General features: G+C 39.1%; 1 protein-coding gene across 4 annotated transcripts in view; it reads right to left on the minus strand.

Annotated features, from left to right (window-relative positions):
- Positions 1–12,559, minus strand: part of LARGE1 (LARGE xylosyl- and glucuronyltransferase 1) — a 279,282-nt gene that overhangs the window by 60,838 nt on the left and 205,885 nt on the right. For all 4 annotated transcript variants that reach the window (XM_008931589.3, XM_018080646.1, XM_018080645.1 and 1 more), the window contains one exon: positions 4,100–4,204. In XM_008931589.3, coding sequence (XP_008929837.1) covers positions 4,100–4,204 — 105 coding nt within the window. The remainder of the gene's footprint in view (positions 1–4,099; positions 4,205–12,559) is intronic.

Consider the following 12,559-nt stretch of genomic DNA (forward strand, 5'->3'; position numbering starts at 1 on the left):
AGAAAGGGCATGGCTAAGCTTGGTCAGGCCCCTGTGGTGGATATTTAAAGGTTCTATAAACCATGAGTTTTCTGACTTCTTCATTCACTGAGACAACGTGAAAAAAATCTCCACTCTCAAGCAACCAATATACATGAGAACAATTATCGTAATGTCATGAGCAGAAGCCTGTAGAGCTCAGCTGAAAGCTGTTATCGGGCTTCTGGAACTGGACCACAGGCAGTTCCATGTCTACCACCATCCCATTTTGCACTGCTTCATTAGTCATTTATTTTCTGCACTGAAGATGCATAGTACCATCATGAAGAAGCAGAAGATTTGATCCAGACTTACTTCATATAAAGTCTACTCTATGCTTGTCTTTTATCATTCAAAATTGTTAAATATTATGCAAAAATGATATAACATACACTTCCAACTTCCAATTCGACTTCCACGTGTCCTTTTTTTCAGGGAAACGATGAAGGAAAGAGGTTCATTCTAGCGTTGTTCCAGTCATTACAAACATGGGAGTAATAAGGCATGGTATACATGTAGCCTAGTAATTGTTAGGTGCTAGCCATTCCCTTCTGTTCTCAATCCACAAGTCTGGTAACGTCACATTTCTCAGTGTGGGAGTATGAATCCTCAGCTCAAGCTGTTGAAACACCTCCTTACGGTATCTGGTAGATGCACTGAGCCAGTGCATTTCAGATGAGCCTCAAATCCTTAGGATGTGCTTCTGTAGTCTAGGAATCTGAAATCCCTGGGGTCAAAGCTTTTGGAAATGTTCCCCTGGCACCCAAATTGCAGTCACATATTCATCCTAAAGCTCCATTTAACAGGCATGGAGTCCATTCTCAGCTGGTGGAAGTTGGCTCTGCTGCACTAAAGCCAGAGAAGCCAGGGGTGATTCACACCAACTGAAGAAGTGGCCTGAAGTCTTAATAGTCACCAGAAACTGCTTTTAAAAGCTGTTCTTCACTACGATGGAAAGTATAAGGCAGACAAAGTACTAAAAGCTTTTATGTTCAGAATTTCTTTGACAATGTACTTTTCTGAGGACTAAGATGACTGTTACTCCAGAAATGAACATCAAACCACACAGTGCAATTCTGGACTTGCCAGTTTAACACCTTTAAAGAGAAAAATCATAGTGTGGCTCAGGCAATACTTTCAAAAGCACAGTTTAGTCAGTGAAAGATAATATAGGTTGTATAGCAAGAAAAGTGTGCTTTAACTAAAGTGTAAGGAATCTGTAAGAGTTAAACTCAGTGCAGACAAGCAACATGGAGTGGATGATATATAAAAAGAGTATTTGATTAAGCAGCTTACTGAGTGTTGGCCAGTCTAGTACAGAAAAAACTTGGTTACTTTTGTGGTACAGAAGGAACTGTGATTAAAATGGCTTGAGGAAGAGAGTGTTATCACAAATAAAGAATAGTTCTAACTAAGAACATTTTAAACACTAATTAAATTGTCACTTAATGACTTTGAGTTTGGTCTGGTTGTCCTGCAATTACATTATCATGGACTAAAGCATGACTTGGATTATCTGCCTGTGCAAATGAGGAAGAAGAATAAAAAACAAACAAAATCTTTCCTTGAAAATCTGTATTGGCTGTCAGGAGATTTGGCTTGAGCACACAGGAATAGGAGACTACACATGCTTATTGGGTTTAAAGAACTAGCAGAGAAGGAATAAACACACCTTTGTTTTTAATATATCTGCCTTCTGAGACTCCCCCAACATATACGTTGTCCAGAGTGGCTCAGACAGAGAAAGATATGAGTGAAACAGCAATTATTTCCTTCAGAAACTGGGAGGAAGTAGTGGAAGAATTTTGACTTTGAGGGGTGCTTCTGCATCAAATCTGACAGGGTTAGGTCTGGCTGAAGAGGCTCACATAAAAATCTCTTTTCTTAGGATGGTATCCTAGGTCTGTAGCAAACACTCTCCCAAGAGCAAAAGCAAAGTCTGTCTCAGAGCTTCTCCCTGATCCAGCTCTGTTTAGCTCATTAAAGTTTCAGAGGTTTGGGGGCCCTTTTACTCTTCTTAAGTACAGCTCTAGGCACCTGAATTTCTATGTCTTCCCATTTCTGGCCCACTGTCTTTCATGAGTGTTTTGCTTAGAGATATTGCCTCTCTTTTCTGTGCCCCCTGTTGCCCCTGCCTTTTAGTTTTCTGAATCCTCCTTAGCCACAGTGTTGCATTCAGTGTCAATTACTTCAATTCAGTGAACACATCAAACAAGCTCCAGTTTCATCTTCCTTGAGAAATTTACAGCTCCAATCTCTCCTAGATTACTGAGGCAAACAATGAATTCAATCAAGAAATTATAGTAAAGGGTGCTGATTCTGTCAATAACGTAATTTCCTACTTCTCAGAGGTTGCACTGTTTCACTCAGTGACCTCTTGTTCCACATACTTGAAAAAACAACATTCCACTTCTTATGATCACTTGTCAATCTCCCACACTTTAGTTACCTTCTGTTTTTCTTTCTAAAAAAAAAGTTTTTATAACTACAGGTGAGTTACAACTGTGAGGAGACTAAAATCATGGGCAGGATTATGGGATCATGCATGGCCTGGTAGGCATGTATTAATACAAGAATAAACACACAATCTATGTGAAGGACTGCAGATATTCAGTTATTTCTGTGTTCAGTGGAAGATTTATGTGATACACTGGCATGTGGTATCCCTATAAACCATTTGGAACAGTAAGTTAAGACGATATAAATTAAATCCTTATGGTACTTTTTTTAACATAATTGTATTTTAGATATTACCCACCATACATTTCTGGGTTATTCCACTATTATGTGGTTGTGCCACATTTCTCCCTATCAGCATTAAAATGGCAGAAAGGAAAAAGCAAAACTGTAGTAGAAAGAAGGTAACTATATGAGGTGGTCATCTCTCAGCAGAACAGAAGATAATATTTTGTGGTGTAACAGCAAACAGAATTGACATCAACAAGTTCAGCTGTGTGTAATGTAAGCTTTCAGGTTTCAGGACAAATCCATGAAACTTATCTCTGTCTCATGTTTTTGCGGGGCTGGGAACAGCAGTGAGCAGACCTAGCCTTTCTATTTGCAATTCTGGCAAGTGGAGAACCATGAAACAAACCTATTCTGCCAAAATCTTGTATCCATATCCATATTCTGTTAGGTTATTCTTTTGAAGCTTTTCACAGACTAGACATGCTTTGCAGGGACTGAAATAAAAATTCGCAAAATTTAGTGGGATTCCCACAAACATACAAAGGAATATAGAAATATGGATGACCCAACCACAACTTGTGCAACTCTTTTTCTAGTTAGTCTGTTGAATTCAAACCAATATATTTCTGTAAAGCAAAACCACTACTATGGTGAATAATTTTCTGATAGTGCAGGGATATTTAAATGGACTCATCTGTTCCAAATGGAGGCTTCACCATCTGTTCTGTCCTCTTATTACAAATAGAGAAGGAATTTAACTCACTGCATCAGCATGTAAAGCCTACCACAGAAACGATTTAGATGTATGTGTGTGTTCTTTATGCACCTGGTATGTTTTCACACACACCAAACACAAATCAGTGGGAAGACCTGTCTTTTGTAACCTAATAAATTCTCTGATCTAGCGCCTTTATTCCTTTCTCATGGCAGCAGAAATTGATTGCCAGTAGTTTGCATTTTATTAGGACAATTATGACCCTGTTGCCGTCCTGCAGGAGTTATATCTTTATTGGGCTGACATTTTGTGATACCATTTACCTCTCTACAGAAAACAAGCCTCAATTCCTATTCATTCCCACTTGCTGGGCCTACATACGTGTCATCACGGACAGAAATCTCAAAGGAGATGTGCTGAGGATCTGTCAGATTGCTGAAAAGCTCTGTTTTTCCCCAAAGGACACTACATAATCTTTTCTAACACCATTTAAAGAAGACAGGAAACTCCAAAATGCATGACACTGCATAATTTTTGCTGTTTTAAAAGACAAATTTAGCCATAGCTTAGGGAGGGAGGTGTAAATTACCACATCTTTCTCTCTATATACTCTCATACCAGGAGACAGATTGCATGTTCAATGCAAACGCTAATTTGAAGAAAACCCTCGGGTCCTACCTGTGTTGTAGCCCCTCCCAAGTGCTGGCCAGGGCCGATGATTCTTCCAAAGGTTGCCCAAATACCAATCACTCTGGTTCTCTACTAAGCCAAGAACTTGCTGCCCTGGAAATGAGCAAATTGCAAGCAGATTAGGAGACAGAAGACAGTCAATCAATGGAAAACAAAAGAGAAATCCGGAAGGTCGGGTGCTGGCTCCTTCCATACACTGGGAAGGAGCCTGCTTATGTAACAGACAGCAAGCCTAGCACAGCTCATTTCTTCCTTCTCCCCTGGCTAGTCTGGGTAAATAAACACTGTGGGAACCCTTGTCACGCTGACAGAAATATATCACCCAGACAAATCTGAATGCTGCTTGATTTTGGAATACAATGATGGAGAATCCTCCTAGTGAGAAGTAAGTGTTGGTAAAATGATCATCTAATATGAAGATCTGTTCATACGCTGATGGAGATAATGTAATTGAAGAACAAGGCTCAGTATAACAAATTATTCTCTTCCCATGCTCCCTGCTACTAGTTTCAGGGATTTTTTTCTCAGTCACAAAGGAAATCCCTTTTGCTCAGAAAAATATTTGATTCTATGAGTTTACCTACATAAGAATGTTGCGCTGTTTTAATTTAAGAGAGCAATTTAAAAGTCATTTAGGTAAGCCTGTGTAGAATGCTGCATAGAAATTATGATTTCAGTTTTATTTCAGTTTATCTTACATTGATTAGCAGCTGGCTGCAGCTAGAGTAAAATGTGTTTTAAATCAAATGTGTCTAGAAGGTTTGCACTGCTTAAAAATCAACTGAAAAGTGAATGTTTGTATAGATAAGGACTTAATTATCTATCCTGAAATGTGCTGTATAAAATTTAAATATGAGAAGTGATTGAAATGATGCTCTGGTGACAGAGGATGGAGGGAAAACTGCATTTGGAGCCAGTCAGAGAAAGGAAAGTGAATGGTGTTTTGACAGAGGGACATGCTCAGTGAGGGCACTGAGACTGGTACTGGAAATTATTTTGCAACCTTTTGAGAAAGCACGTTTTGAAGGCCATTTTAAAATCCCAGCTATGCTCATAAAATTGGGTGTATGGTCACAGCAGGGCACTGAAAGTATTAAATGATCATTATACGTTGCTTACATAAGACCACAGCTGTATTACTAAAATTTCAGTATGGCCCATGACAAGACTGGGCTGAGAAGCAAGACATAAAGACAGAAGTGATTAATTCAATGTTATAGTTGGCTTGAAAACTGATTGTGATACTCCCCTGTGGTATTTCTAATTCAGGTGAACATCAGAAACCTCCACATGTATATCAAATGCTGTTTCAAAGAGGGTGAGCAGCAGAGATTGGCCAATGCATATAACAAATAAACCAGAACACTATGAAAGCATTCAAGAGTGAATGGAAATCAATCTGAAAATAACTGTGAGAGATTACCAAGTCCACTCCACACTACTTCAGGATCATCCTACTCTACCCTAATGACAACATGGCACTCCTCTAACTTTCTAATGTTGTCTCCTCTTTGCTACTATATATTATATATTATATATATATATTTAATTTTTCACATTATACTCCATAAGTCATTTTTCAAGAAGGTGGAAAATCTGGGGGCAAGCAAAAGGATCATATAAAAGACCACCAAAGATTTATCTTCCCATGGGTGCTACCGAAAACTGGTAATATTAACAGAGTGCAATGCACAAGCAAATGAAGGAAATTACAAGTTAGAGGCAAATGTATCCCTAAGCAACTGATGCTTTGTTCATACAAATAAACTATAGCATCTCTCAACCTGTGACACACATGGAACACACTAGAGAGCATGAGACACCACAAGCTATACTGTGAGGAAATACGAAAGGGATCTCAGCTGGTTGAAAGAAGTCTTAGGCAAAAAGATGCCGAAGGACAAAATTTAAACCAATACTTGTTGACTCCATCCTGGAAGTCTGCCTGTTCTTTATAACCACTCCCTTACAGTTGAGGTAGAATAAATCAAAATAGAAACTGCCATGGCTAGTAAAGGATGAGAAGAAAGAAAAAAAACAATAAAAAATGCAGGTGCAGCTGGGCTGGAATGGATTGGCACAGCTGGTAGGAAGTGAGTGTCCCTGCCCATAATCTAACAGCACATTTCACAACTCAGCAGTCCACAGATCCTTCTCAGGATAGTACTGCTAACATCAAAAGAAATGTTAGAATTCCATTTGCAAGAAGCAGATACTGAACTTCCTTACTATGGAACATCAGTCTGCTTTAATTATTTTAGCCCCATGAATTGCCCATCATGCCACAGAGTTCAGGCTTTAAGTTGATGAATAATAAAAAAAGAACAAACCTTGCTACTTGTTAATGGTTTTCCTTTCCCACCTATCAGTGCAAAATCTCAGTTCTAATAATGTACCTCCCAAACGCTTATTTCTCAGTTATTATTTCTCATGCCAAGAGAAACTGAAAAGGCTCAGGAAATTATGTTTGCCTGTATTTACTGTAGCTGTATAATTTCCTTCTCCTTTTTCCCTTTATTTTTGAAGACACCATAACAAATCATGCTTTCACCAGTGTTCCTTGACGTTTGATACGGGACATGGATGAAGGCAGAAATTAACATCATGTAAGCTTTAGGGCTTAGATACATGGATCAGATAATGTGACTTACTGTGTATCAACTGAGCTGGAATAACTGCCTGTACATGTCCTTTTAGCTTGTCACAAATACAAAGGAAAATGTGTTAGCTAACATGCTTTAGTTTGCCTTTGCAATGGCCTGGGAATATGTACATGTTCATGTACTGTCCTAGGGTACAGCATTATGCTGTAACTCTTACTGGTGCATAAAAGCCTACTAGGCAGATGTGATGACTTGTCTCCCAAGCCACCTTGGAGAAAATTATGGAGACATGCTTTGCATCTTCTCTAATTTTATTTCTGTTTTCTCTAGGCTGGAATAGCGTTGCTGTCTCTGCCAAAGAAGAATATATTTTTGTTACCCTTTATATTGTCTTTATGATCTTGACTTAAATCGGAAGTAATCAGGAAACCAGAACTTCAGCTGCATGGAAACATATTAATGTTTCCAAAAAATGTTTTCATTCTGAATCAGTACAGAAAAAAGAAAATCAGAAATATTTTCTGGATGAAATTCCCCAAATATTTTGATCTGAAGATACCAAAATAAAAAATGCACAACCCTCATCACTTTAAATCATATAAAACAATGTGACACATAATACAGATGCATAATATATATGACATAGAACACATTATTTTATGTATCTAAAAGTTCAAACAAAATAAAATCACAAGATTTGTCCTTCCATTTGTGACCAACTAAAAATGCTTCACTCAAAGCTTTAATTAATTTTTTTCAATATTAATGAATCACTGTGAGAATATCTATCCAGTGTATCTGACCCCTAGCAGTTAGTTCATTTAGTTGTTTACTTTTTCAAATGCATTAGGAAGTTATAGAAAGAAGGTTAAAGCGATGCATGGTGTGAAGGAGGCACAGGGAATGCTCATCTTGCCCACAGCTTTCTGACCATCCACCAGCCCCAACCTGTCCCTCTGCCACCTTTCACGCCTTCCCCGCAAACTGTCTGCAGTTCTGTGGAAACTATCACCAGGTTCATTTCACCTCTGAGCATACCACAATCTGAATTCAGATTTTCTGGGGAAAAAGACCAGAGTTCCTTCCCACCATGAACTTTTGGAAAAAGCAGGCATAAAAGAGTTTTGTAAGTTATTCTTCCAGCAGATGAGAACACAGTGGCTACCATAATGAATTTGAACTGTTCAGCATTTTGAGCTGCTGGTTTCTTCTTCCTAAGAGTTATTATAATAAAATACCATAACTAACAGCAAAAGCTCTATCATTTTCTGTTCTGGCCCTGTAGCTATGATTAAGTGCACTCCTCTCACTCTGTTACTTCAGGCACAAGTTAGCTTATGAAAATTAAGCTGTCTTTCTTACTTCTTCATACATCACCACTAACAGCCAGACAACAGAAAACAAGGCTATGATTCTGGCATGACCACGGCAAAAAATTATTGAACAGGCAGAATTACAGCTGAATTGCCAGGAATGGGGCTGTATGCTGCCTGGCTGTGGGATGAGACTTCTCCAGAAGGCAGTTGCAGCTACAGTACTTTGCACAGAACAGCTCCCTGACAGCTCTTGCACAATGAGAGGTGCTTCTCTCCTTGCAAAAGCTTGGCTGTTGCTTGGAGGAGGTTTCCATAGAAAAATAAATACTTCTGAACCTGATAACTCAATGCCTTCAATTCTGTTTTTACTTCACAGACTTTTGGTGGATAATGGGGGGGAAAGTATTACACTGTAATTCAGGCATTGAAGGGGACTCCAGCTCCCAGTTGCAATACTGATTTCTTGGGTGACACTGAACAGGTCACAGAACAGCCTCTTGCTCAATTCTCCCTTAATTAAATTTTACCCCTCTTCCATTTTGCCTGCCTCACGTATTGGAAATGTAAGTCCTCTGAGTTAGTAAGTGTGGGCTAGTTTCTATTGAAAGCATAAGAGCAGCAGCACGTGGCCAGGTTGAAGCTCCACCGAGCACAGGAGTAGCAGCTGTGCAACATGGAGCACAAAAGCGCAGCTGTATGGTGGCACTTCTTAGGTGGTCCTCTGGCTTCCAGTGACACATGACACATCTGAAGAAGCATCAGGTTTTATTTATGTTGAGTCTAGTACCTGCTAGTTTCATCTGGTGCCAATCTTGGTGCCTGTGAACAATGTGTACCTATTCTGCCCTGATTTTTTCCCAGTTTTAGAGTATATTATCTTCTCTAGTCTGTGGTACAAAGGTCTTTAATCTCAGCTCTTGCCTTGACGTACTTTGCTACTAGAAACAATAAAAATAGGAGTAAAAAATTTATAGTTATTACAACTACTTTCAACTTCTTAGGCGGAAGCCTTTTTTTTGTTTGTTTGTTTGTTTGGTTTTGTTTTTTGGTTTTGGTTTTTTGTTTTGCTTGTTTGTTGTTTTGTTTTGTTTTTTTGTTTTTTAAACCTATAGTGGCTTTTACGTGACTCCAGTGCAACCACAGTAATAGCAATGGACCCACTACAAGCACTTTGTGCATTTTCTCAGGCCATTAGACTGTTTCCAGAAAGGGGAAAATAAAAAGGCATATTAAAGGGGTAGCAAGGGCTGGGGTGTCACCTTCTGATTGCTCATGGCCAAAGGGTGAGCTAGTATCACTGGAAAGATCCATTTCAGCACAGTTCTTGTGCTTGTTGGATTTGTAAGGTTTAGTTGCATTTGGTAGAGGTTTTCAATGTGAAAAGCAAGTGCAAAGTAGTTTTCAGCCTTTAAAAACACAATAAGTAAGAAAAGGTTATTAAACGAGAACAGAACAGAACTCTGTCTTGCTACTTCTAACCACATTAACTACCTAATTACTTTAAGTTAAAAGTAGTACTTCTAACTACTTCCACCTCTTCAGATCACTGTCAAGTTCAAGATTTCCATCCTCACTATTGTTGCCCATTGCAGTTCTTGCACTGTCTATACAAATTAATGTTTCTTCCTGCTCCCAAGCTTATTCCTCTCTTCTACTGCCATGTCCTCTCTCATTCCCAAAAGTGACTCTGTCTTCCCATGCAACAAATACCCTGAAAATATGTTTCAAGCACAAAACTCCTCAGTAGTTTATTTCCTCTATAAATTTTCTAGAAATTTTACCATGAATCCAATGTAAAATACATACATGAAATCTTGTGTGTGCACTGTAGCACAAGTGTGCCAGGACCCAGAAACAGATTATGACACCATCTCACATGCCTGTATAGCATAGGATACGCTGTGTTCAACAGAATTGAATACTTTAACCTCTACTGTGCATTTATTTCACAGGTTTGCATACATGTACCAGATATATGCATTATATTTGTATATATATACACATATATACATGCACATACATATATACATGTACGAATATATACAGATACGTGTGTGCAAATATATATAGGCAAGTATAGGAAAAGGCTGTCTCTGCTGTGAAAGACTTCTCTTTTACATGGGGAAATGTAAAGTTTCAGGGAAAAATGCCTTCCACACAAGTTAAACTTTTTTATTTGATATCTCATTTGCATTAAGTACATTACTGTTTCCCAGTAACCACTATTCCTTCTTAGTGGACTAAATACTCATGGAGAGAAGCTACATGGACAGTTATTAAGGAGCAGCTTGGATAAGGAAGCCAAAGAGTAGTTCACTGAAGGTACTGTAGGATTGTCTTGGGAGAGAAGAGGATGGCTCCACGGGAGCATCGTGTTGGATAGCACATTGGTGCCAGGAGAAACAGAAAAGATACCAGCAGCAAATACCTGATAAGAGAGGATGGTAGATAAACAAAGCAGAGAAAAATATAGTATATCAAGTAGAGATAGTCAAGATGAGCCAGGCTGACTCAGTGAAAGAGAAAGGAGCCAGTGAAAGGAATAAAGGAAGACTCTGGCAATGCTGAAACAAGGATGTAAAGCAATGGTATCAGATGACTTCAGGATGTACTCAGAGATGGGGATGTGACAAGGGCAAAAGAAGTTACAGCAATGGACCAGACAGGAGAGTAACTCATCAAGGGTCTGTACAGAGAGAAACATAAGTGTTTTGTATGTGGTAGGAGGGAGGATTCAAAAGGTATACATAAAAGGTGATCATGAGGATGAAGTATACAGAACTAGATTGAGCAAGGCTGGGGTAAAGACCTAAATCTGATTCGTCTTCATAAGAAAAGATGAAAGAATTAAATCAATCAAGAGAAGAAAATATATTGGGTTTCCATGCATCTTACAGTGTCCTCCAAGGAGCTTGTTAGAAAAATTAAGAGGACAGTGAGGAGTCCAGCAAACCACAGCAAAGCTAGTAAATCTATCATTAATATTTGCAGCACTTTTATCTGCAGAATTTCAGGGAAATGGACTCTTAGCAGCTGAGCACAAGAGTAACTGTAGAAAAAACCTTTTACTTTGGAACAAAACTTTTTGAGGTTTTTGTGACAATGGCAAGGCTTTGTGCAGGGTTGATGACAAGATTCCTGTGCTGCCAGTAACTTAAGAATTCAGAGATTGGACACACGGAGAAGTTTCTGTTGGTTTTCTACGTGGCAGCCTATGAGGCCAGGCTCAGAGAGCTGGGCCTTTTCAGCCTCAAGAAGAGACGACTGAGAGGGGATCTCATTACTTTATATAAGATGAGAAAGAATTTCTACGGTGTGTGGGTGACCGCACACTGCAACAGGTTGCTCTGAGAGGTTGTGGAGTCTTCCTCACTGGAGATATTTCAAGGACTGTCTGGATGCAATTCTGTGCAACGTGCTCTAGGATGACCCTGCTTCAGCAGAGATTGGACCAGATGACCCACTGTTGTCCCTCCCAACCTGATTAATCCTATGATTCTGTGACATGCCCAACAAATTGCCATGAAATGTGCTCTAGCATGGAGTATGGGGAAGAATGAGCCTGACCACTGAAATGGTTGTGGAACTGTAAGCTAGACTAGAAGAGAGGCTTCATCAGCTTCACATGTTGCTGAGCCAGCCCATCCTTAACCTCAGTTTTTATGTCACTGTTTATAGTACAAATTGTTCCAGCAGAAGAACTGACATCTAATTAGCAGCAGTAGGAGACTTGACATGAACCCTTCCTAGCTGGTAAGTGTTCTTTCTAAAGAGGCTGCAGGAGGTCAGTGAGATGTACTCACTGCTCTGACTACACACCTCACTTTTTTATTCACACCAATGGCAGTGTAAAGATCACATTCAACAACAGTTCTTTTCCTTTATTGTGATGTCCTTTTTAATTTTTAATCTACTCAATATAAACCCCACACTCTTATAAAATTGAAAACTTCTTTCTTTGAAGGCAGCAAAACATCCTTGTGAACAAAGTCAATTCAAATCCACTACTTCTATTATTTAGGCATTGGACCGAGAAAAAGGGTCTAGAGTTTCAGGAACATACGAGCTACTAAAAGCACTGCTTGAATTTGGGCTATGAAGGAATAAGTGAGTACTGAACAAAAAATGCTTTCTTTTTTGCTGCCAAAGATAATGCAATAAAACTGTCTTGGAGGAGTGTGTGAAGACCATGAAAATAACTATCCATGCACCATGACTCTGCCTTTCCTAAGTGCATCAATTTTATAAAGAGGATAAGGTCCTGATATGCACATTTTTGTTGGCACAAACCCATCTATGAAACACATCTCAGTAATGGGGAGCCAAGCAGCAGGCTGTAATGTGTAATCAATAAATCTCTTATGCCTTTCAGTAGTAGTACTTTGTTAAGGAGAGACATCCTTAAAGCAGGAGAACCTGAGGCACATGGTAATGGAGTAACATTTCCAAGGTCACCAGGAAGATGAGTGGTGATCCAAGAACAGGTGCCAGGACTTGTGAGACCCAAAGCACTGATTTTACACACTGAC

The sequence above is a fragment of the Manacus vitellinus genome, unplaced genomic scaffold (genome assembly GCF_001715985.3).
Source record: "Manacus vitellinus isolate BGI_N305 unplaced genomic scaffold, ASM171598v3 scaffold_5_pilon, whole genome shotgun sequence".
Taxonomy (NCBI): domain Eukaryota; kingdom Metazoa; phylum Chordata; class Aves; order Passeriformes; family Pipridae; genus Manacus; species Manacus vitellinus.